Source organism: Muntiacus reevesi, chromosome 7 (assembly GCF_963930625.1).
Source record: "Muntiacus reevesi chromosome 7, mMunRee1.1, whole genome shotgun sequence".
Taxonomy (NCBI): Eukaryota; Metazoa; Chordata; class Mammalia; order Artiodactyla; family Cervidae; genus Muntiacus; species Muntiacus reevesi.
Window position 1 is genome coordinate 38,937,933 of NC_089255.1, and position 26,291 is coordinate 38,964,223.

General features: G+C 34.2%; 1 protein-coding gene across 1 annotated transcript in view; it reads right to left on the reverse strand.

Moving 5' to 3' along the window:
• The window catches only part of MDGA2 (MAM domain containing glycosylphosphatidylinositol anchor 2), an 854,840-nt gene that overhangs the window by 373,445 nt on the left and 455,104 nt on the right, over positions 1-26,291 (reverse strand). Inside the window, exon 3 of the mRNA XM_065940680.1 lies at positions 21,051-21,225. Within this exon, the coding sequence (XP_065796752.1) occupies positions 21,051-21,225 (175 nt within the window). The remainder of the gene's footprint in view (positions 1-21,050; positions 21,226-26,291) is intronic.

The window sequence follows — 26,291 nt, forward strand, 5'->3', positions numbered from 1 at the left end:
TTTATTGGAAGGCTTAATAATTAATTTTATATGCATACTAACTGGGATCATTCCATCTCATTTTTTTCTATCAATTATAGTAAAAATTATTAATTATAGTGATTCATTTCTGTTTTAGCCTAACACTGCATGCTTAACACCTAGCAAAAAGAGACTATGTAGAAGAGAAAACTAAATGGTTATAAACTTACTATGGTGAGTGAGAAAATTCAGGAACAATGCATTAAAAATAACTGTTATTATCACAGGGAACTCTGTGACAACCTAGAGGGGTGGGAAGAGGTGCGGGTGGGCAAGAGGTTTAGGAGGGAAGGGACACATGTATACTTATGGCTAATTCACGTTGTTGTATGGCAGAAGCCAACACAATACTGTAAAGCAATTATCCTCCAATAAAAAATTAATTGAAAAAAAACTGTTATTATAAAGTTATGCAGACATGTCCTTCAAAAAAGATAAAATTCAGTGAGAAAGAAAATCATGTAATACAAGAAGACAATCTACATCTTCTAATGTACAAATTGACAACCATATAATAATCTGTTTCCTAGGTTGGAAAGATCCCAAGGAGGAGGAAAGGACAATCCACTCCAGTATTACTGACTGAAAAATTCCATGGACAGAGAGCCTGACAGGGTATAGTTCATGGGATTGCAAAGATTTGGATTCCACTGAGCATGCACATATAATAATCTGTTACCTCATTTCGGATAGATTTTGTATTCTCCTCCAAATTAGAGCACAGAGACTATGTTTTTGGTTCTTTAAAATATTCTCTCTCAAATAAACTCAAAATGGATTAAAGATATAAATGTAAGACCAGAAACTATAAAACTCCTAGAGGAGAACATAGACAAAACACTCTCCGACATAAATCACAGCAGGATCCTCTATGACCCACCTCCCAGAATATTGGAAATAAAAGCAAAAATAAACAAATGGGACCTAATGAAACTTAAAAGCTTTTGCACAACAAAAGAAACTATAAGCAAGCTGAAAAGACAGCCTTCAGGATGGGAGAAAATAGTAGCAAATGAAGAAACAGACAAAGGATTAATCTCAAAAATATACAAGCAACTCCTGCAGCTCAATTCCAGAAAAATAAATGACCCAATCAAAAATGGGCCAAAGATCTAAACAGACATTTCTCCACGGAAGACATACAGATGGCTAACAAACACATGAAAAGATGCTCAACATCACTCATTATCAGAGAAATGCAAATCAAAACCACAATGAGGTTCCATTACACACCAGTCAGGATGGCTGTTATCCAAAAGTCTACAAGCAATAAATGCTGGAGAGAGTGTGGAGAAAGGGGAACCCTCTTACACTGTTGGTGGGAATGCAAACTAGTACAGCCACTATGGAAAACAGTGTGGAGATTCCTTAAAAAACTGGAAATAGAACTGCCATATGACCCAGCAATACCACTCCTGGGCATACACATCGAGGAAACCAGATCTGAAAGAGACACACGCACCCCAATGTTCATTGCAGCACTGTTTATAATAGCCAGGACATGGAAGCAACCTAGATGCCCATCAGCAGATGAATGGATAAGAAAGCTGTGGTACATATACACAATGGAATATTACTCAGCCATTAAAAAGAATTCATTTGAATCAATTCTAATGAGATGGATGAAACTGGAGCCCATTATACAGAGTGAAGTAAGCCAGAAAGAGAAATACCAATACAGTATACTAATGCATATATATGGAATTTAGAAAGATGGTAATGATAACCCTATATTCAAGACAGAAAAAGAGACACAGATGTATATAACAGACTTTTGGACTCTATGGGAGAAGGCGAGGGTGGGATGATCTGAGAGAACAGCATCGAAACATATACATTATCAAGTGTCAAGCAGATCGCCATCCAGGTTGGATGAATGAGACAAGTGCTCCGGGCTGGTGCACTGGGATGACCCAGAGGGACGGGATGGAGAGGGAGGTGGGAGGGGGGATCGGGATGGGGAACACATGTAAATCCACGGCTGATTCATGTCAATGTATGGCAAAAACCACTACAATATTGTAAAGTAATTAGCCTCCAACTAATAAAAATAATTGGGGGGAAAATATTCTCTCTCATTCTTTTTTAAAATTCCTATTAGCTGTAACACCCACTTCACACTCAGTATTGCTTTATAAAGAGTAGACCCTTAAAAATGTGTGTTCACTAAACTCACTTATTGATAATAGTTTAAAACAGCTCAGGCTCACAGTGTTTTGCTGAGTTGGTGAAAGATAACATGCTAAAAGATGAAAATTTACCAGAGTTTCTTTATTACCAACATTACTTCATTCTAAGACAATTTCACCATGATACCATAGTGCTGTGAAGACTCCAAAAAGCTATATAAATTGAGTGATCCAAGTCACAGTGTAAAAAATGAGGCCTTTCTTGCTTTCTCTCTGCATCCTTCACACTTCTACCAATTTTCTTTTTCTTTCTACATTTCAAACAATAAACATATCCTTGCTTAGCAATTCAACCAGGGCTCCTCATTGCCCACACAATGATAAATAAACCACTTAAAGTTTGCATTCCAGGCCACTGCCTAAATATCCAGAAAACATTTGCCCTGTAACCTTTACCCAAACTTCTCTCCCACCAAAGTAATAGAATCAAGCTCTCCTAACTATATAATCCCACACACACCTTTGGCCAGTCCCATTCTTCCAGTCAGAAATATTCTCCCTTCTTCACCTCAACAGATCAAAGTCTTCTCTTTCTTTATAGCTTTCTTCCTTCAATCATACCAATATTCAGTGAACTTCCCCTGAACTTCTGTAATACACCTTTGTGTTTATGAGCTTATATCTATTCATAATTGCAAAAGAGGCTATAACTAATAGTATGCTTTATACATGTCAATATCCCCAAGGCTAATAGGTACCCCAAAATATTTACTAAAATGTGATTATAATTATTAGGAACTGTTCTTAGGGGACAAAAGTAAGTTTTTGTAAGAGCTTTAATCTCTTCCATGCCCCAGCACTTATTCAAAATCTTCACTCTAAATGCTTTCTGTTTAATATGAAGCAATCTTTCTATAAAATATTCACAATCAGAGAATCTAAAAATTCTGGTGGCAATTAAGGATATTTTAGTTCTATTTATTCATTTAGAAAGAAAGAAAAACCCATGAAACCCAGTAAAGCTGTGGCTTTATTGAATTCATAATTTATGAGGTCTCAGGGCCAACATGAGAAGACACGGAACCATGATTTCTCAATTTTAACTCAGCATTTCAGCAAGTATCTTAACTATCTCTCCTGGATCATACTCTCTCTCATGATATGATTTGTGTTGATTTTGTATAACACTCTGTTTCCAACAAAGATGATAAAAAATCTGCCACACATACATCAGTTAAGAATTGTTGATTGAATGAATGCTGAATGGCTCACTGTACATGATAACAAATGAAGTAGAATTTCACTTCCACAAAGCACGCTCTTCAAAGGCATCATTTTCCAGATGTCACCCTCTTGTTGACAACATTGCTTCATACTTACAAATAAAAAAAAAAAAAAAGGAGAAGCTGAATTTTCTAACTCAGAGTTTTCCAACTACAGCATAGCATTGTCTTTCAGTGAACTGCCACTCTCAGAAGCTCTTTTTACCCCAAAGAACATATGCCATCATTTAATTGCCTGTATCTTTACTCTGAGGAAATTCACTGGCACACAATTGCTAAGCAGTTGTTAAAAAAAAAAAAAAAAAAAAAAAAAACCAGCAAAGAATTTATATATTATTACTATTTATTTGGCAATGTTATGATTAGAATGGGGAATCACAGGATTTAAGTTATATAGGCTATTTATAAGAATTTGGAGGTCATAAAAGAGGGCCCAGAAGTCTAAGGAAACATAAACACTCAAATGCACATTCTAAACGAGATTAAGTCAAGTCGATTGATTTTAGTTCTAGGTGCCTCTCAGAAATTAATCTATCCCTCCACAAACACCTGTTTCTCATACCCTTCTGCTAGTTCAGCACTGAGCTGGTCATTTGGAAAGGAGTAAATAACAATATAAGGTGATCCTTGCTCTCTGAGTGTTTAAAAGACCTTCAGAAAAACAAAATTTACAGGTATGAATCATTATATAATACCTGTCAATATACACATTAATATTAACACAGATCTGTAATTTTTTATGTATGATTCAATGATTTCTTCTGCACAGCTCTGAAGGAAAGATTTTTCATAACTCATTTGATAACAAAATCTGATACAACTTGAGGTATTTTGATGACAAACATTGCCTTCAAATAATTTGAGTATATTTATAAAGTTCATTTCTCCCACTTCATGTTTGATATAACTCAGGGTATAGAGAGGATGATATTAATAGAATATTAATATTTTTCATCATGGTGATATTACAAAAATACTATATGCTAATCATAACTTTTCTAAAAATCTGAAAAACTGAATCTTGAAATGGCCTGGAGGATGCACAAAACATACTGTGGACCTGTAGCTTAAAGAGGTTGATAATTACACTATTTGAAGAATAAAATTTTTTTAATAAATGAAGTTATATTCCCAAGAGTTGAGATGAAGAAAGAATTCAAGCAGTCAGCAAGGAATCCTAAATGGTAGACAAGGTAGGGAAATTAGATGAAAGAGAAGAGAGAAGGATGCAGAAGACACAACAGGAACACAGTGTGGAGGTGGAAGTAAGCCCAGGCTCTTCAGCCGCAGGAGAGAGCCTAGACCAGCTAGAATGGGGGGAACGGGAAAGAGAAGAGATCTGAGGTCACTGGTTTGGGAAGATGAAGGATTATTTTCAAAAAAGAGGAGAAAAAACAAGCACAAGGAATTTGGAGGTTATTGGTGAAAAAGAACAGAATGAATGCAGACTTTTTAGTGACAAGTATTATGATGAACCCTGAATTAAGAGAGATTGATCTGGCCATGATATGCATATAAATTCAAGGGGAGCACTGCTGTTGTAGGCGAGGTCCACAGGAACCAGGTGTGAGGTTCCGATGAGGGACTAGAATAAAATAGTGGAGGTGGGATTACACAACGGCATCTGCTACCCTTTCTCTAATTTAGCTCATTCTGAAAATTGAAAAAGATTTCTAAACGCCTTTCTTTATGTGTTCACTCCACATTTTGAATGTAACTTAGGGAGGGACACCTGAAAATGTTTGAAATTGAACAAATTCCTCATTTACTTCATTCACAGCCATCTGGATGTCTTGAATACATATATGTTTCACAGTTACCTCATAAAACATAGATTTTGTATGCTAAGCCCAGTGACAAACACAAGTGACAATGAATTAAAAACCAAAAACAAAATAAATCAATCAAACAAAGAAAAAAACCACTGTACTCTTCTCTACCAAGGTTTAACTGCTTTCATTTCACTTTCAACTTAAGAGTTTGAAAGTAAGTGTACTTTTCAGACACTTCAATATTTGGTGTTCAGTCATAACGGTGGTGGCTCAGATGGTAAAGTGTCTACAATGCAGGAGACCTGGGTTCAATCCCTGGGTCAGGATTGATCCTTCTCCAGATCTCCTAGAAAAGGAAATGGCAGCCCACTCCAGTATTCTTGCCTGGAAAATCCCATGGGCGGAGGAACCTGGTAGGCTACAGTCCATGTGGTCGCAAAGAGTTGGACAGGACTGAGCAACTTCACTTTCACTTTCATGCCAGTATGGGACTTTCCAGGTGGCTCAGTGGTAAAGAATCTGCCTGCCAATGCAGGAGATACAGGAGACACGAGTTCAATATCTGGGCCAGAAAAGATCCCCTAGGGGAGGAAATGGAAACTCACTTCAGTATTCTTACCTGGAGAATACCATGGACAGAGAAGCCTGGTGGGCTGCAGTGCATGGGAACGCAGAGTTGGACATGACTGTAGCAACCTAGCACACACACATAGCAGTATGGGACAGATGCTAAAATTGTTAATTAAATTTCTCCCTCTATCAAGAAAAGAGAGCTAAGTCCTTCAAAATATGAAGTATCAAAGAAAGGTAAAACATTTTATGACCTTGACCAGACTGAAAATAACTATTTTCTTTGTCAAAGGAAAAAAAAATTTTTAAACAAATTTGCTTTAATTTAAAATTGGAGGTAGGAATCATTTTAATTTTAAACAACTTCTTATCTTGCATAAATCTAATTGCTTTTTTTATCCTCTATAAGAATCTTTCTACCTTATCTTATAAAGGTAGCCAAGAATTAATAATTCAAATCATTTCATCTGACTCATGGTATAGGCAGAGCTGCAGAAGCAAAGTTTGCTAGATTTTCTTGGGACTGTTATAAATTTGAGAGTCTAATACATTCTGAATAAATTTAGAGAAACTATTAGTCACATAATAGCCTCAATTGCAATACTTTACTATTCAACCTTTTCCTTTATCCTTTCAGTGAGACTCAGAATTTGCTAGATTTAAAAATATGTGAAACAAATTTAATTAAACATCTTCATACATTTTCAGATTTATATCATTTTATTAGCTCACATTATTTTACAAATACATTGCTTTATTTTTCTTTCTTTAATGAAATACATATGCAATCTAGATTTAAAAGTAGTAGACTTTATCCTCGGGGAGAAAACTGGATTCAGAGAGTCAACAAACTGGAACTTGGAACACTGAATGCCAATCTCAAATCTCTGGTTCACTCAGTAGGAACATATGCCTGCCATTTGATTTTAGGCTAAGCCATTTCAGAGATTTCTGTGGTCTGTTTTCTCAAGGGCCTTTTACTCCATTTAATTAATGAATTTATCATTTTGAAATGACAGATAAAACTTTTAAAAATATTTTTTAGATATGAGAAAGAACTTTTACTACATTTGGATACAAAGACTTTGCTTCCACTTGTTGGTAAATATAAGCTAAAAAGTATCAACATAGTTGCTCATCAGAATATTCAACATTCGTGAAAAACATTGCTTTTGTTGTTGTTCAATTAGTTAAGCCATGTTCAACGCTTTGAAACCCCATGAACTGCAGCAAACCAGGCTTCCTGGTCCTTCACTATCTCCCAGGGTTTGCTCAAATTCATGTTCATTGAGTCAGTGATGCTATTCAACCATCTCAACCTTTGTCGCCCCCTTTTCCTCCTGCCCTCAATCTTTCTCAGCATCAGGGTCTTTCCAATGAGTCAGCTCTTTGCATCATGTGGCCAAAGTATTGGAGCTTCAGCTTCAGCATCAGTTCTTCCAATGAATATTCAGGGTTGATTTCCTTTAGGATTGACTGGCTTGATCTTCTTGCTGTACAAGGGACTCTCAAGAGTCTTCTCCAGTCCAACAACTCAAAATCATCAGTTCTTTTGAGCTCAGCCTTCTTTATGATCCAGCTTTCACTTCTGTACATGACTACTAGAAAAACCACAGCTTTGAATTTTCAGATCTTTATTGGCAAAATGATGACTTAATTTTTAAATATGCTGTCTAGGTTTGTCATGACTTTCCTTCCAAAGAGAAAGCTTCTTTTAATCTCAAGGTTGCAGTCACCGTCTGCAATGATTTTGGAGCTCAAGAAAAGAAAATCTATCACTGCTTCCATTTATTCCCCTTATATTTGTCATGAAGTGATGAGACTGGATGCCATGATCTTTGTTTCTTGAATGCTGGGTTTCAAGCTAGCTTTTTTACTCTCCTCTTTCACCTTCATCAAGAGGTTCTTTAGTTCCTCTTTGCTTTCTGTCATTAGAGTTATATCATCTGCATATCTGAGGTAGTTGACATTTCTCCCGGCAATCTTACTTATCAGTAAGTAAGTTTGCTTAAGAATTCACAGTTTTACATAGCTAACAACTAAGCAATTAAATGCACATTGATGTAATAATTATATCTATTTTCTTGAATTCCTTAATATGTCTATGGAAAGACTTTCTAAATGATGCCATATTTCATATCACTTTTAATATTTTTTATACACATATACATTTTACTCGCCAGCCTATTTTTCAACCATGTTATTTTTATGTCTATTTTTCAAATCTCTAACTAATTATTAACTTCTTTAAGGCAAAGGCCTTATATTTTTTCTTTCATCTCTCACAATAGCTTCTAGTTAGAATGTTTTCCATATAGCAGGTCCTCAACATTGCAAACTGACTGATTTTAATTGGAAATGTCCTTGGGTACCTCCAGTCCAGAAAGTTTTGAAAGCTTAGGATTTTCAGAATCAGGATGAACGGGCACAAGGAACAGTTGGGCAGTAGGAACAGTTGTAGAGCAACTGAGAGAAAGCAGTTTCTAGATACTTTTGTTGTGTCTATGGAATCAGGAGAGGATTCCTATAGATGCTCTGTGATGAATGCTTAAGAGGTTGTGTTTGGTCAGTAATGAATGCTTGATAAAATAGGACTAAATTGGTTTATAAGCAACTCCTCCATTATGTTCTCTGAAAAAGAAGCAGTGAACAGGTTGAAATAGGCATTGCTTATTAGGCATTAGGAAGAACTAAGTCTTCTATAGACCCAAGGACATGCTTCAGAATCTGTTCCACTAAATTTGACAACTGTAAATGCAACCAGTAGAAGAAAACAAAAAAGTATTTAATGTTTCCTCTTCTCTAGAGGTGAATAACAAATTATCCCTTGAAATTTATGTTGAAAATCCTTAAAAATCCTGAAGATATTACTTAAAAAGATACCTTGTGATTACATAAAAATGATATTGTGAATTAAATAAGTCAAAATACGTGCTAATCAATAGCTTAACACTCACTATATACAAAATAACATTAAGGTTATTTCATAAAGTCAATAATAATATTAATTATAAATGCTAAATAATGTTATATTTATCAATTATAAATATTTATATTAGTTAAACAGTATTTATTATAAAGATATAATAAATATATTTCATAACATAAAAGTTATAAAAATACAAATGAGCCAGATCTATAGCTTGCTCTTAAAAGTTAAAATCAAACTGCTAACATTCTAGAATAATTTATTACCATATTAAGTTAAACACACTTCCCTTTATATGTCATTTTGAGTTTTGCCAGAAGCAAACTCTATGACAAAGATGAAAATGCAAAAAGTGTGTTTGAAAAGTGTTCTCAGAAACCCTCATAAGGTATTGGGAAAGTGTGGGGGGAAATATGCATAGGATATATTATTAAACTAGCAACAGTTGGGATGAATTAGAGTTTCGTTTTCCTGAGGAACTCTAGGAGACAGTGAAACAGGTGGAATTAGTGGGAATTCCATTACTTTATTCATTTACTACCTATAATAAATGAACTTCTTTTCTTCCATGAGATTGTTTTTTGTTAAAGTATGTTTACTTCTAATCCTTAAAATGTGCTACAAAAAAAAAAAAGAAACCCAAAGTGACCAATACACTTTTGAAGACATTCTGTAAACTTCATAAATATACTGTAGAAATGGAGAATAGGTAAAAGTAGTAATCAAGAAGCCACTGATTATGATAAGTGTAACAAATATCCCTAAATCCTCAGTGGCTCAAAAACAACAAAAATCCTCCTTTCATGAAAATTCCCATTCAACCGCTCCTACTCTTCTAGGTCCCCTGGGTGGCTTTCCTCCAAATGATAGCTCTAGGGAATTCACGGGCATTCAGAAGTTATGAATTCGAGCTTCCACTGCAGGGAGGAATGGATTTAATCCCTGTTATGGAACTAAGATCTTGCATGCCGCATGTCATGGCCGAAAAAAACTAGATAAATAAATTTATGGTGACTCTGTTATTCAAAACCTTTGCATCGTGTGGTTCCAAAAACCAATGAATCCTCAGACACTTAGGAGGCTCTGTATGTAGAGATAGAAAAATTAAGATACTCTATAAACAATTCTGTGAGGTGTTTCACACACTCAGCTGAGTAGGGCACATATCATTTTCTCTCACGTTCCACTGGCCCAAACTCATCTTATGACTCCAACCATACTGACTGGGAAATAGAGTTCAGCTATGTATGAAGAAAATTAACATTGGTCTGGAAAGTGTCTACCACAGGTAATAATTGATAGCCTAAAATTTGGAGGTGTATTTCTAGCACAGCATATTAAAGTGGTTTGGTCTTGGTCTTACCCCTAGGAAACATTTTAAACAATGAATTACATGAAATTCAGGAAACAAGTAATATTTTAAATGAAATAGAAAACTATAAAATGAGTAAATAGGAAGCATAATTCTACAACAAAAGTATTTTAAAATCTTAATTTCTGCACAGATAAGGTGAAAAATAAGGTGAAATTAAGTAGGAATAAACATAATATTCTGCCTTTAGGCTACAATACAATTAACTGCACAGATATGCTCACAGAATGTAAACTTTCAAATGTCTATTTAAAAAATATGTTTTCCACAAGCCAAATTCAAATCAACACAGTGAAAATATTATTGCTTTATTTTTTTCAAAAGTCAAATGCTTTTATTATCAAGAAAGTACATTTCTTGATTATATGGATAATACTTCCAATTTAGACTATGGATTAGCAGATATCTAAATTGTTTTGGGAAATATTGACAAATTTAAACATGACATGAAATCCCACTAGAAGTTAAAATATTTGGAAGCTTTCTCAAACCAAGAACAATAAAGTAAGTGGAAATAATAAATCAGTAAAAAAAAAAAAAAACAACAAAAACTGCAGGGGGTCAGAATGCCATTGTTAAAATATTCTAAATGGCCACCTGAAAGAAAGAGTAGACACATGTTTGTATACCAAAAATTCTAGGAAAATGCATTCCCATTTTTTAAAATCCACAAAAGTGGCACAAAAAACTGAACAAGCACTTGCAAGTTGAAGATATATTACAGAAGCTAAGTACACTTTATATAAGACTCTAAGCAGAAGAAATTAGATGGGTTTAAGAGGAATGTAATATACAGCTTTATCTGCCCATTCATATCTAAGATTATAGGATTTCAAATATTCTCAGCATGATGTTGACACGGTCTGATAGAAGTCTCTGCATATTCACTGTAGCTTTCACTGAAGGGTTTTCTGTGTGTTACTAAGTTCTTTCATTGGTAATGCTAATACTATTTGGGAATTAGATTGGCTATGTTTCCCATGAGTAAATAACTCTGATAAGCAAGCATTCTTCATGGCAGCATACAAAAAAAAATTGCAAAATTCTGTCTTGAAATTTATTAACAGGCTAATTACCATGACAGCAACCCATTTTTAATAAGCATTGTAATTACCACATCAAACATCATTAAGACCTTCCAAATCCAAGGCTGATGTTTTGGGAAAAGGGGTGGTGCTGAGAAAATTATGTTTAATGAGATTGACTTAAGACATTATTTTTCTTCCAGAGTTTGTCTTGCTACCAGAATCCCCACTAGTTGTTGTAGACCTCTTTCTAAACTTTGTTGTCCAGAAGTCGTGTTGATGAGTCTAATGAAAATAAGCTCAAATAATTCACTGTCAATATTTTTTAACTGCGAGGTTTATCATTCTAACACAGGTAAATTGTATTTGAATAATAAATTGATCATGTCATCCTAATTTCCCATTCGTTTCTCAGGTAAAACAAATCTAACAGACAAGGACAAAAAATTTTGCCACTTGTTCTGAATATAATGAAATGCAACTACCTAAAGTGAAAAGAAAGTAGGTAGTATGTTTCAGAAATAAGAAGGCTTACAAAATGCTTAATAGATATTGGAAAAGATTTGTCTCATGTGTGAACAGTGTCTGCACAGATGAAAACTTATTAAGCTAATGCCTCTGAATCTAATTTCTTTCTGATTTAAAAATAAGTTTTAATCAAGTCCTAACCTTTAAAGCTGTATGACCTCCATTACCCTGTGAGCAATACAGTGATAGCTGAGAATAACTGAAAGAATTACAGAAACACATTCTCAAAAAATTGCTTACATGCCCTTAAGAATCTCAAAGTAATGTTTATTTCAGTATGAGAACTTCAAAATTCTGTGAATCTACTTTTTTTTTTTACATAGAATATACTCTCTTCCTCCAAAGACAGATACTGCCTTTTGAGTGATCATTGCTTCTTAGGGCAAATGAAGCAGTATTAGTATTAGGAGAATGCTGACTCTCATCAGTAATTCTGAAGTCCTAAAATTATAATTTCTTCATTTTACATTTCCCATAAAGAGCAGATGATCATTCATATCATCTGCAAACATTAGCAGTAAAATCTTAACACAATATGACAGCCCACTTTGCAAATAAAGCTTTCTTTCCTCTAAACCCACCATTTGAGTCACTGTTCCCCCAAGCACAGTTCTGTCTTCTGTTATTTCTAATCAGACTGCTCACTCATTACAGAATATCACTGGCTTTCCCCTCTACTTATTTAAATCTATTGTGTCAAGAACTCTGAAGAGTTGTATATTTTCTCAGTCTACTAGCTAACAATTAATTTGCCACAACTTCATGGAAGCTGACAGAAGCTACATGACTCCTGGCTCAGAAAAAAAGGACTTCATTACCCAAGTCTCAGATGAGCCTCATGTCCTCATAAGTCCTCTCCCTCAATTTCAATAGGAGCAATGTGAGAGGAGTCTAGATAAACGTTGTTCCAGTTTGTTACACAATTAAGGAATTCTGAGTTTAGGAAACTTATGATCTTTAAAAGGTCCTGCTAGCAAACCTGCCTAATCTTTGCCCCTAAGGGAGACATTGCCTTCAATATCCTGATCAGGAAGCAAATCTTCCTCCAGACCTGGAGGCAGACACAACCTCTAACATCTAAGGCTGTCTGCTACACAAACATCCTTGAAAAAGAGAGTTCAGGACAAAAAATGCCAAAAGACATGCATAAATGCATATCAAATCCCATCCTTCAAGCTACAGTGTAAATCCTACTTCTTTTATGATTAGAGGCCACAGTAACATTTCACTCTACATTTTCTGCGCCGTTTGACACATCATTCATGTTGTGTGGTGTTATGCATATTTTTTATTTTCTTGCTTAACATTTATGTCCCATTTAAATAAACTATATATTTCATATGTCTCCTTAAGTACTTCAAATTCAATGAAGGTACAAATTACATAATATTAATAAATTCCTTTTTAGCCTCACAAAATTTAATGGAATTATATTTTGAATAGTCTCTCAAATATTTGTTGCATGAAGAAGTGTCAAACTTTACTTTGTAAATGTTTCATCCTAAACTATATCAATTTTTGGGGGGGAGGGGGGAATTAGAATGTGGCAACAACGTTCCCTATGCTATCGTCTGTCCTTTACTTAAAGATTTTCAGTCAACTTTATTGGTGTCAAATATCAAAGAACGTCAATTCTCTATGTCTGTTTTTCCACTGTTGCCCTGTAAATAAATTCTTCAGTACCATTTTTCTAGACTGAGAGGGGAGGAGAGGGTGAGATGTATGGAAAGAGTAACATGGAAACTTACATTACCATATGTAAAATAGATAGCCAATGGGAATTTGCTGTATGGCTCAGGAAACTCAAACAGGAGCTCTGTATCAACCTAAAGGATGGGGAGGGAGATGGGAAGGAGTTTCAAAAGGGAGGGGTTATTATATGTATACCTATGGCTGATTCATGTTGAGGTTTGACAGAAAACAGCAAAATTCTGTAAGGAAATTATCCTTCAGTAAAAAATAAATTAATTTTAAAAATATCAAAAGCATCAATTCTATGGAGAATTAGAGAAAAGTGTAAATATAATTAGAGTTGACAATAATCTTCTGATAAAATTTGAAATGAGGTTAGTTTTCACTTCTAGGAGCTTAATAACAAGGCCTGCAAGGCAAAATCTTCAAATCTATATTTTATGAACTGAAAGTCATCAAATTATACACATACATAGGTTAGAAAGTCAAATAAGTATATAAAACACAACCTCAAGTATTTCTAATACCCTGAGGCAATCTTTTCTAATGCATCTTGTAACCATTCTTGGTTTTGCCTTCATATTTAAAAATGTTCAACTGCTATTTACAGATTTTTTTTTTTCCATTTTCACATTGGCTTACTGATTCCTACCTGTTGAGAGAAGTTTTTCTCTCTCTTATACCAACTTTCCTCCTTCCCCATATTCCTTATATTTAGATCCTACTTGTTAAGTCAACTGCTATTGTTACCAGTGACTACACAAGTATGTCTTCAGAGCTGAACCCTGCAATATATTTCAATTACAATTCATTTCAAATAACTTTTTTGTGTTCATTAATAACACCCACAAGTTGTTTCTTCAATCATGTACACACCCATCATTACCATGTTATCAAGTTTTCTATGAGAAGTGTAGAATCCTTCTCTAATACATCAAATAATCCACCACTTGCACCTCTTTCACGAAGACATCCTTCATGAAAGCTCTTCTGGCAGCTTCTGTCTGTCTTGAATGTTCTTGAGTTCCACAGCACAGCTATCATGGTGTTTTGCTTCAATATCATTTTGGGATTCCATTCTATACTCTTATATACAATATCCTATATTTTAAATTAGTTTTGGTAGAACTAAAACTAAAAGAAAAGGAACATAGCAGAAAAAAATTTAGAAATCTAAAAATGTCTTTCTTATTTAATATCTGAAAAAATATGTCTGGCTGGGTGGAAAATTCTAGTTTGAAAATAGTTTTCCTTCAGAATTTCAAAAGTTTTACTCAGACATTTCCTAGATTCTTGACTTTTACTATGTCATTTTGATTCCTAATTCTTGATATATGATAATTTTGGGGAAAAAATGAAAAATTCATTGGAAATGTTTAAGATCTTCATTTTTCCCCTAGTGTTTTAAATTGCAAGTGAATGAGTTTTTGTGCAGGTCTTGCTTACTCTATGTGCTAGACACCTAGTGGGAACTTAGTAATTGAAAACATTTGTCTAAATATGATATAGTTTTTTTTTATTTTTTAGAAAATAATTTCTTAATCTCCATTTTATCTTTTGGAATTATATTCAAATGTTAGATTAGCTGGGCAAATTCTCTAATTTTATTGTCTTCTCCTTCTTCTACCCCTTTGATTGTTATATTTTGTTTAATTCTCTGTAAGATTTCTTCAGTTTTATTTTCCACCCCTTTTATTGATTTTATATATCAACATTTTTAATATTCTAAGAGTTCATTGATGTTCTCTGAAAATTCCTTGTTTCTATTTTCCTATTCTTATTATATGATTGCAACATTTCCCTTTTTCTCTGAGAATACTAATTAAAAATATCAATAACTGTGTTTTATTTTGTAGTTCTGCTCCCTGCAGCATTTTTGTTTCCTGCGTTTTTTTTTCCCATTTCTTTTTCTTGGTTTCTCTCTTGTTTTTTAGATGATTGTCTCAAACGTTTGGTCATCTGGTATACTCACACCTAAGACTCAGTTATACAACAGCTTACTGGTAGTTCTGTTGATCAGCAGTGGCCTTCACTGTCAGTGTATTAGCAGGGCTGTTTCACCAAGGATCACCTTGCTAGGATCTGTAGCTGTTTCTCCAGAGTTCATCAGTTTTACTAGATAGGTTCTCCAATATTCCTCCAGAAAGGCATTCTCAGAACCAAGTGTGAGAAGAGGTTGTGAAGAGTACATAAACTTACATTTAATAACTCTAATTGAAGAGTATATTGCCTTTTGTTTTTGATGATTTCACATTTCTTAGTTCAAAGTTTCTCTGTCTGAACATCTCACAAAAATAAATTTCTAGTCACCTGTAGGGATTTAACTAGGAAGTTGGTAAAAGAACAGAGGTAGTTTGGTGTTGAACTGTGTGAAATGTGAAAGATCTGGGAATGTAACTCTTCTTATATAGATTTTAAACCACTTGTATTTAGACTGAATTACACTCTAAAAGCTAAGTGATGTCTCCAATTCATGAATTTTTTAATGATTCTATAATTCTGTGCCTCATTTTATCCTCTATACTGACAGCTTTGATTCACGCTTTCTTCAGTATGTTGAACAGTGGTCATTCCCTGATCTGATTCATTTCCTACAAATTTTTTTTCCTGTCGTCTCTTCTTCCACTCCCTCTATCACTGTTCACATGTTTGGTTACTGTTTTATTCCTTTATTATTGTTTTAGCATAGTTTCAGGGAGAAGACACAAAGAATGAATATTTTGAAAACAGTAGGTTTAAGTAGAACCAACTTTTAATTTTCTCTTAAACATATAGCTGTTAGTATTCGGACCCTCAGAAGCTAGCTCCCAGCAATAGAAGAATTATAATTGAGTATATTTTGATCAGAAACATTTGTATAAATCCTTAAGAAAGGCAATCTCAAAGAATGCACAAACTACCCCACAAATGCACTCATCTCACACGCTAGCAAAGTAATGCTCAAAATTCTCCAAGCCAGGCTTCAGCAATACACGAACCAAGAACTTCCAGATGTTCAAGCTGGTTTTAGAAAAGGCAGAGGAACCAGAGATCAAATTGCCAACATCCACTGGGTCATCGATAAACAAGAGAGTTCCAGAAAAACATCTATTTCTGCTTTATTGACTATGCCAAAGCATTTGACTGAGTGGATCACAATACACTGTGGAAAATTCTGAAAGAGATGGGAATACCAGACCAGCTGACTTGCCTCTTGAGAAACCTGTATGCAGGTCAGGAAGCAACAGTCAGAACTGGACATGGAACAACAGACTGGTTCCAAATAGGAAAAGGAGTACATCAAGGCTGTATAGTGTCACCCTGCTTATTTAACTTATATGCAGAATACATCATGAGAAATGCTGGGCTAGAAGAAGCACAAGCTGGAATCAAGATTGCTGGGAGAAATATCAATAACCTCAGATATGCAGATGGCATATACCACCCTTATGGCAGAAAGTGAAGAGGAACTAAAAAGCCTCTTGATGAAAGCAAAAGAGGAGAGTGAAAAAGTTGGCTTAAAGCTTAACATTCAGAAAACTAAGATCATGGCATCTGGTCCCATCACTTCATGGCAAATAGATGGGGAGACAGTGGAAACGGTGTCAGACGTTATATTTTTGGGCTCCAAAATCACTCCAGATAATGATTGCAGCCATGAAATTAAAAGACACTTACTCCTTGGAAGGAAAGTTATGACCAACCTAGGTAGTATATTAAAAAGCAGAGACATTACTTTGCCAACAAAGGTCCATCTAGTCAAGGCTATGGTTTTTCCAGTGGTGATGTATAGATGTGAGAGTTGGAATGTGAAGAAAACTGAGCGCCAAAAAATTGATGCTTTTGAACTGTGGTGTTGGACAAGACTCTTGAGAGTCCCTTGGACTGCAAGGAGATCCAGCCAGTCCATCCTAAAGCAGATCGGTCCTGGGTATTCATTGGAAGGACTGATGCTGAAGCTGAAACTCCAGTACTTTGGCCACTTCATGAGAAGAGATGACTCATTGGAAAAGACCCTGATGCTGGGAGGGATTGGGGGCAGGAGGAGAAGGGGACGACAGAGGATGAGATGGCTGGATGGCATCACCGACTTGATGGACATGGGTTTGGGTAAATTCCGGGAGTTGATGATGGACAGGGAGGCCTGGCGTGCTGCGATTCATGGGGTCGCAAAGAGTCAGACACGACTGAGCGGCTGAACTGAACTGAACTGAAGATTTCTTTCTTAAATATAAGTTATCTGGTTATGGAATCTGCTTGTTTATAAATATACTTTTTAAAGAAATTATATTCATTTTGAAATGCTTTTATAGTTCTTAAGAAAAGAATCATAGGTCATGATAAACTGAAAAACAGGTATATCTTCTCCAAACAGTAGCACTGAGTAAACTATTTTCTAGATTGAAACAGCAAAGAGAAGAATAATAGTACATTTGGCAGTTTCTTTATGGAACCTACAAGGTCCAATTACTACAAGACATTTTAGAAAATTATTTGCGAAGGAACTGTTAGTTCAAATTAAAAAATCTTCCCAAATTGATCAAAATATTAATACAATGTCACAAATACTTTGATATTCCTATATAATAAAATCACTTCATTTCATATCAGTCAGCATTGTGGCAGGTTTCTCTTCAGAAAATAAATTTCCTTATCAAAATAAATTTTATTTTAGGATGGTATTAGCCATAAAATTAGAAACTTACAATCACCGAATGGGGTTTAATAAGAGATATACATTTTTGTGGTTATGAAATCTCTCCAGGATGGCTATAAAATTAATACTTTATGGAAGATTTTTAAAAGATAAACTATCATTAGGAACTCAAGGCTAAATTCTAATGCCATTTATTAAAATTTTTGTTAAGTCTAAGCCATAGTCTGCCTCAGTTAGCTGTTGCAAACATGATCCTAGTCTGCAGATTATTTTGCATTCTATGCCTATACTATTTCAAGTTCTACAAATGTGGATGAACCAGTTTAGAAAAAGAAATAGAAATCTACAGTGCATTGATGATCCTAAAACTATGGCTTAAAGCATTAAAAAAACAAAATTAGTCCTAGAGTTTTAGCATTTTCAAAATTATTTAAGGTAAAAGCACCTGAAATAAAGTTGCTCACTTGCTTATGGTTTATAAAAATGAATTTCTAGTCAATCAACCAGTCTGACATCAAGTCAAAATCCAAATAACAGATGACTCTTAAGACTATAAACCAATTTTAGATGTCAAGGTTGTCAAGTTTCAATTCAACACTAATATGTTACTCATGTTCCTATTGTCAATGATGGTGAGGTTTTAAAGTATAAATATTCATGTAAAGAAAACATACTTGAGCCTAAAACCTGTTATATATAGAACACATAGATTATATATAAAACATAGATTTCCCAAAGACCTGTCATTTATTCAGAGTCCATATGAATGGACTACTAGTTTACATGTTATCTCTGAATACATGTTATTGTCTCAAATAATATAATTTTAGACAGCCTTCTACTAAATCCTTATCAAAAACATATTGAAAGTAGTACTCCACTATGGTATGCATCACCATGACATTTCACTTACACAACAAAGAATGAGATGTTTGTCAAGTTCAGGTTGTGTGGGAAAAATCCCAAAGTAGGTCAAAGAAGAAGGTAATAGAAATAGCGCCTTCCAGCGTGGTTTCCTGGAAGGTGACACTGGCCTTAAAAGACTAACAGAGCTTGGGAAAATGAAGTGCCTTGTGCTGTCAGTTCCCCCCAAGTATGCAATGTGAATGAGATCCTGCAGCACAGCTGACTGTGGACACAGGGCCCTGAACAAATAGAAAAGAGTGAGAATCACGCACAACAGTGCTGTAAAGACTTCGCAGTAAGAAGAGAAAAGAAGCCTCTTTTCGACAGGCTTTTAAAATGCCATTTCTCTCTTGCATTAGATTTTTAATTCAGCAACACAATTTTATTGTTTTATCAAACATATTGCAGCGGGAACACAACTCACAATCTGTTATTCAAAACCTTAGGGAAATGTTTTTCTGAATATTTCAGATTTTAGGAAGATATTCCATGTTTTACATATTCCATGTTTTACATAACACACCCAGCGGGCTCTGTGGCAATGCTGTGTAATCAAACACATTATTTCCAGAGCAAAACATATGATTATTCAGAAGAAGTAGGGTAAATAAAGAAGAGAAAGTATTTTCGATTTTTGCATTCAAGTCATTTCAGGTTAGATGTCGCCACCAAACTAGTTCTCATCAGCTTTTGCTGCAAAAAGTTACCAATAAAATTTAACAAAACACATCCATTCAATCACCAGAGCTTTTTAGCTTTTAGAATTGTGTCTAAGGTATCAAGGTTGTGTATTATAAAACTTCATGACCATAATTATAACAAAAAGCACAAGTATGTTCTTTTTAAAAGCTATAGAAGTGTCATTTAAACTAAATTTAGTGCCATTTAAAATTATATATGAACAAAACAGTTTACATAGTCCTTTTTAAAAGTATATATTACCATAAATATTTGATTGGGGTGGGGGTGGTGGGCAGAGGATATACTGTTCAGAAACATTCAGGTAAGGCCAACGGGAAGGCCCATAAGAACAGGGAGAAAGCAGCCTCTGGGATACAGATGCCTGAGTTATTCCAGGTCATGCCTGAAGGTCTGGGAATTGCTAGAGAGATTGGGGCTTGGGCTTCTTCTCTTTCATCCTTTCCAGGAACAGTGAAAGCTCCTGAATGTGGAAGGTGAATCACAAATGCAACCCTGTCACTCACTTCTCAGTCACCTGAACAATTACATGAGATGCAGCATAGGATCTGATCAACCACATATAATTCCAAATCACTTTCCTAACTATGCAACCCTGCATTGAAAGAAAAAGAAAAAAAGGAAAGAATGAAAGGTAGGTAAAAAAAAATGAGAACTCCTCACTTGTTACTTATATCTGAAATCACTAAAAATAAACATCTTTTTACTAATAACACTAGAGAGTTAACAAATAAAATGCAAGTATTTGCAAAAAATACAATGGAGCAATAGAAACCTATATAAAAAACTGAACTGAACATAGGCCCTTAATTTCTTTTGGTGGGGAAGACAGTATTGAGACCAAGAGGACTTTAAAATATATTCGCTAACAGCTAAGAGTAGAAAAATGAGACCAAAAACAAAAATAAATCAACAAACACATTCCAGGAGGCTCAGCATTGCCCTAGGAACTGATTACTTTTAACAGAATTGGATCAAAACAGAGTTTACACAGAAATTTTGGCTTTTTACAAGCCAGTTCAAGTAACTTCACTCATGAAGTGCATTTTACAAAATAAGAATAACTGAAATTCTCATAGGTTAACAAAACCAATCACCATATCCACAGCATGATTTTTTCTTTATACAAAGGTAAATATGCATTTATATACTTATATAGAGAGATTAAAAAGTCTATACATTCAACACTAATAGTCATTAATAGGATTTTCAATGATATTTATTTTTTTATTAATCTAATTCTTAAATGTTCTATGATTAATATGTATTATTAATCATAAAAACTATGAAAATTTCCTATGGAGCTTCTACAAGAAATATGCTAAATGAGCTATCTTAACCTTAAAGACTTGTCATTCTCAACTAAATATAACTCTATTTTTTTGAACAAACTCTAGTCTTTTTCAATAGATGTAACAATAAAAATAGTTGTAGGACAAAAGGTATCTGCAGTTGACTTAATTATAGATTTCTGAGACATTTACTTACAGTACACATCCACTCTGATTGACTTTATCGCTGGGGAGCCCAGGCCATTCTCTGCTTTACAGTAATACCGGCCTCCTTGGTGTCGCTGAATATTTGTAATCCTCAAAGTCTCGTTGAAGACACTTGAGTCTTGGAATCTGTCAGAGGCACTTCCTGCTGTTTTGGTCCACCTGATCTGAGCAAGCATCAACAATGATTGTTACTTTAGGTTGGCTTTCTCACTGAAAAATTAAATAGCAATTACTCATTTGGAGGAAACTCCCTTGTGGCTCAGCTGGTAAAGAATCCACCTGAGATGTGGGAGACCTGGATTCGATCCCTGGCTTGGGAAGATCCGCTGGAGAAGGGAACGGCTACCCACTCCAGTATTCTGGCCTGGAGAATTCCAGGGCCATGGGGTCTGTATAGTCCATGAGGTTGCAAAGAGTCACACACAAGTGAGCAACTTTCACTTTCACTCATTTGGAGAGTTGGCTTTCAGAAACTGCTACAGTGCCATTTTTGGCAAGTTATTGAAAATTAAGAAGAGAAGTTTATATAAAAATAAACTTATAAAATTTTAAATGCTGTGTCTGGAGAAGGCAATGGCACCCCACTCCAGTACTCTTGCCTGGAAAATCCCATGGACGGAGGAGCCTGGTAGGCTGCAGTTCATGGGGTGGCTAAGAGTCGGACACGACTGAGCGACTTCACTTTCACTTTTCACTTTCACACATTGGAGAAGGAAATGGCAACCCACTCCCGTGTTCTTGCCTGGAGAATCCCAGGGACAGGGGAGCCTGGTGGGCTGCCGTCTATGGGGTCGCACAGGGTCGGAAACGACTGAAGCAACTTTGCAGCAACAGCAGCAGCAGCAAATGCAGTGTCATTATTATATAGTGTATACAATTCTAACTCAATTGCATAGAGTCCATCCATAGTGTCATCAGTGTGAAGGGCAATAAAATATTAATATATACAAAGGAAGTTAAATATAAGTAGTACATTGGAAATACAGATTAGTTTCTTTTTCTTGAGCCCCTAAAATTCTATTTTCTGAACCCTGTAAGGCATTTTTTATTTACCTAGCATAGGAACAGGTAGGCTCTCAGTTTCTTTTTGGACATATTTCATTATTTTACTCAATATTTTCTATTTGATTAGGCTAATTAAAGTATACTACCAGAGTAGTTTATTGAGATTATGTGTAATTTTATACACCTGGTTGTTACATATGATTTTTATTTCTTTTTTATAGCTTTGCTGTAATAAACCTACAAATGACTTGTCTATTTAATACTTAGAATTCACTTTACATCAATAATTATTTTCAAAAAATGTGTAAACTTTTCCAAAGAGAACATTTCTATTAAACTGCCAAAGCACTCTGAATATCTAAAACATTCCATTATAAACAATACTGTTCTTTTCAACACAGCTGTGTATATCAGACTTGGCTTTTACTAGAAAGAAAGAGTAGCATTCAAGTAAAATTTTGTGTATTTTAGCTTATATAAACCTGAACAAAAGCCACGTGATGGTACTGTAAAGTGATACAAAACAAGATGCAAAAAGATTCAGTTCTATATCTCTTCTTGTCCCTGCTGTATAATATATTGCTTTATTTATTTTTAGGTTGTAAAGCTGCTGATAGAAATCCTCTGCAAACACAAATGAAGAAACATAGAAAAATGCAACTAAATAGTGGGTTATCAAAATTTAAATCATTTAATACTACTATTATTTATGATATTTTGATACAATGTTAATTCAAACTTCTGATCTAATGACACTAAGCATCTTTAAAAAATTCTCCAAATCATTACAATATCAGTATAAATAGATTCATGTTTGCCCTTAATTGTGCATGAAATTAAAATTTTACTTAGAGATTGATAAAAGTTGAGTAATTCATAAAAATACATATCAAATATTTATCCAACACTTTGTACAGAAAATATATATAAAAACTAAATGGGATGATTCCTGATTTCAAGTAGTTCATAAGCTGATTATTAATATGCTCATAAAAAGACAAAGGGTAACGTGGCACTGATTTGATAAGTACCACTTCAATGGGAAAATCCAGGGTTCTATTTTAACTTAACTTTCAAAATTTATAGGTAACAAAATAAAAAAAGATTGAAATGAACAAGCAAATTACATACTTTTTGCTTTGTATATCTTATATAGATATATGCTAATTCTGTCTTATATATATATTTCTAAGGTAAAATCTAAGATATAAATAAAACACAATTCCAATTAAAGGCCAAGTTTTCCTTGACTATCACAATATGGTACCAATATTGATTTTAAAAAATAGACATTTCAGAATATAGAAAGTAAGTTCAGAATCAAAAGAGTTATGGAAATGGCCTAGAAGTTTTGGATATTAAAAACATGATATTAAGACAATAATTAAGTTTTAGAATACTGTTATAGTACTGGTAATTGTCCAGGAATTGGGGGAGGTAGAGAATAAGAGTGTGCGTGTGTGTCTGTGTGTCTGTGTGTATGTGTGGGTGGGGAGAGAGACAAAGAAAGAGAAAAGAATGAGAGAATAAATTATGATATAGACTATCAAACTTTTTGATCTTAGAATACTTTTACTCTATTAAAAATTATTAAGGATCTCAAATATCTTTAGCTTATTTAAATTATATCTATTCATAACCAGTGTAGTAGAAACTAAAACTAAGACAATGTTAAATTATGTATTATTAACTCATTTTAAATCATTTTAATAAACTGAAGACATTAACTTAAGGAACACTTTTCATCAAAAATCATATTTTTCAAGACAAAAACAATAAAATGAATGGAACTGCTTTATAATTTTTCAAATCTCTTCAGTACCTTCTTTAGTAAAAAAAAAAAACTAGCTAGATAATTATATCAACATCTGCATGCAATCTGTGGCAGCATGTTGGGTTTGTCAGAAATATTTGAAGAAAATCTTGACTAGCTATAAAGGGAGTAGTATTTAATAGCCTTTTTAGATAACTGTGTACAGTCTTCCTTGATGCTACAGTAAAATTCCTTCAGTGTTAGTTTCCTACTTGCAAAATAGAATTGAAAACCATATCAATGCCCTTTTGGCTCTTTGTGACACTATAACCCATTGGTCTGTCTTGCACTTTTAATAGATCATTTTCTCATGCATGATTTTGTAGCAACATAGATTAGTCATCTGGAAAATATGAATTCATTGAGTTATGAAGATCTTCCAGATGTTGAGATAGCTCAGTATATAATACAATTCACATACACTAATATCATCAATCTTCATAGAATAGTCTTATATAAGGATTGGTGAAATTAGTATATGTGACTACCATGCTATCATGTTTGTGTTGACAGATTTTCCAAAATTCTAAATTTTCTTTTAGTGAAAATTATCATCAGCAATGAGCGTTGTTAAGGTGTTTTATTTGGGACGATAGGTTCATTTCATACATTTCTGAGGAAATATTTGCCAAATACCCAAATCTGAATAACCACTGTTTGTATAAAAAGCATCCTTTTAAGTAAAAAAAAATTATTCTATTAAAAAAAAGTGGGTAATTCTCCACAAAACTCATTCATACAAGACTTTGCCTTGAGACAAACACTGTACTTTAGTAAGCAGCAGAAATGCTTTTTAGGAATTTTCCATTTTGTCACTTAGGATATTAAAAATATAGTAACTGTGTTCTAAGATGTTAGAAACTAATACTGGACCTTCCCTGGGGGTCCAGTGGTTAAGACTTTGTCTTCCAATGTAGAGGGTGGGGGTGTGTTCCCTGATCAGGGAGCTAAGACAGCACATGCCTCAGTCGATAAAGACCAAGAAATGTAAGACAAATTCAGTAAACACTTTAAAAGTGGACCACATTTAAAAAAAAAATTTTTTTTAATGAATATTGATTTTTACTGATTTATCAAAAATAGTGACACTGATCTTTTATTATTATTATTATTACTGTGAGTAAATAGTAGTGAATTAGTAAAGAATACAAAGACTGCTAGTACAATTTGATGCCACAGCTTTGTTCTGTGCTAACGTGCCGCCTGTTTTATCTTCCTTTACTAAAAAGTAGCATAGTGAGAAACAACATTCTTCTTCATAAACTCCTTGTAAAGATCACAGAGTCCCCAGAGACATCTAGGGACCACACAAGAGAACACTGTTAAGAGTACAGAAATATGTATATAATTTAGGAATTCATACAGGAAATATTTTAAATGAAAAGGGGAAAGAAAGTTTGTTTAGTAAGTGGTATTGGGGCAATTGACTATATATCCATAATGGAAAAAAAAAAAAGCTGACTCTATAACCCACCCTTCAAATCAAAATTAATTCTAGATGCAATAAGGATTTCAATGTAGAAAACTAAAATCATTCCATAAGAAAATATGGAGTGATTTGTCCACAATTATTCAAGTGAGCAGGGTTTTTAATACAAATTCTTAAAAAAAAAAAAAAAACTATCATTTTGATTAGTATGTCACTCTTTTTTAAAAATTATGTAAGACAACTTACTATTAAAAATGTCAGAATCAGGGTCAGTTTCCATAATATATACACATATATGTATTACATATATATATATAGTACACTAGATGATGAGTGAGTTAATGGATAAGAAAAGAAAAGGGAAAAAATAGAACTACAAATTGGCTTTATTTAAATAAAGAGATGTTCAATTTCTTTTCTTCTAAAACTGTAAATCAAAGCGTGAGAAACCAACTTTCACCTATTGAAGAGCCACAGACACTGATGCCATCTTGTGCTGTTGAGGTTTCGTAGCTGGGACTGGCAGGGTCAGATGGTAAAACCTTCCTTTTTGGAGCAGAACCCAGTAAATTATGTCAAAAAATGGAAACACATTCAGACTTGGACTTAGCAATGATCTAGTTAAAATATACCTAACATTTGCACAAGAATGTAAAAAAATGTCTATGTAATAGTACAACAGTGAAAACAATACAATATCAAAAGATAGGGAAGTGATGACAAATTAATTGACTCTAAAGCTGAATTGCATAGAGTAATGGAAAGAATAAACATACAAAATGTTTTATCAGGCTAACAAAAAAAAGAGACTATTCTAATCTGCGTAAAAAACATACATGTGTGTACATGCATTTGCACATATACACTAATATGTTACTCCTGGAGAGGGAAATGGCAACCCACTCCAGTATTCTTGCCTGGAGAATCCCCATGGACAGAGGAGATTGGCAGGCTACAATCCATAGGGTCGCAAAGAGTCAGAC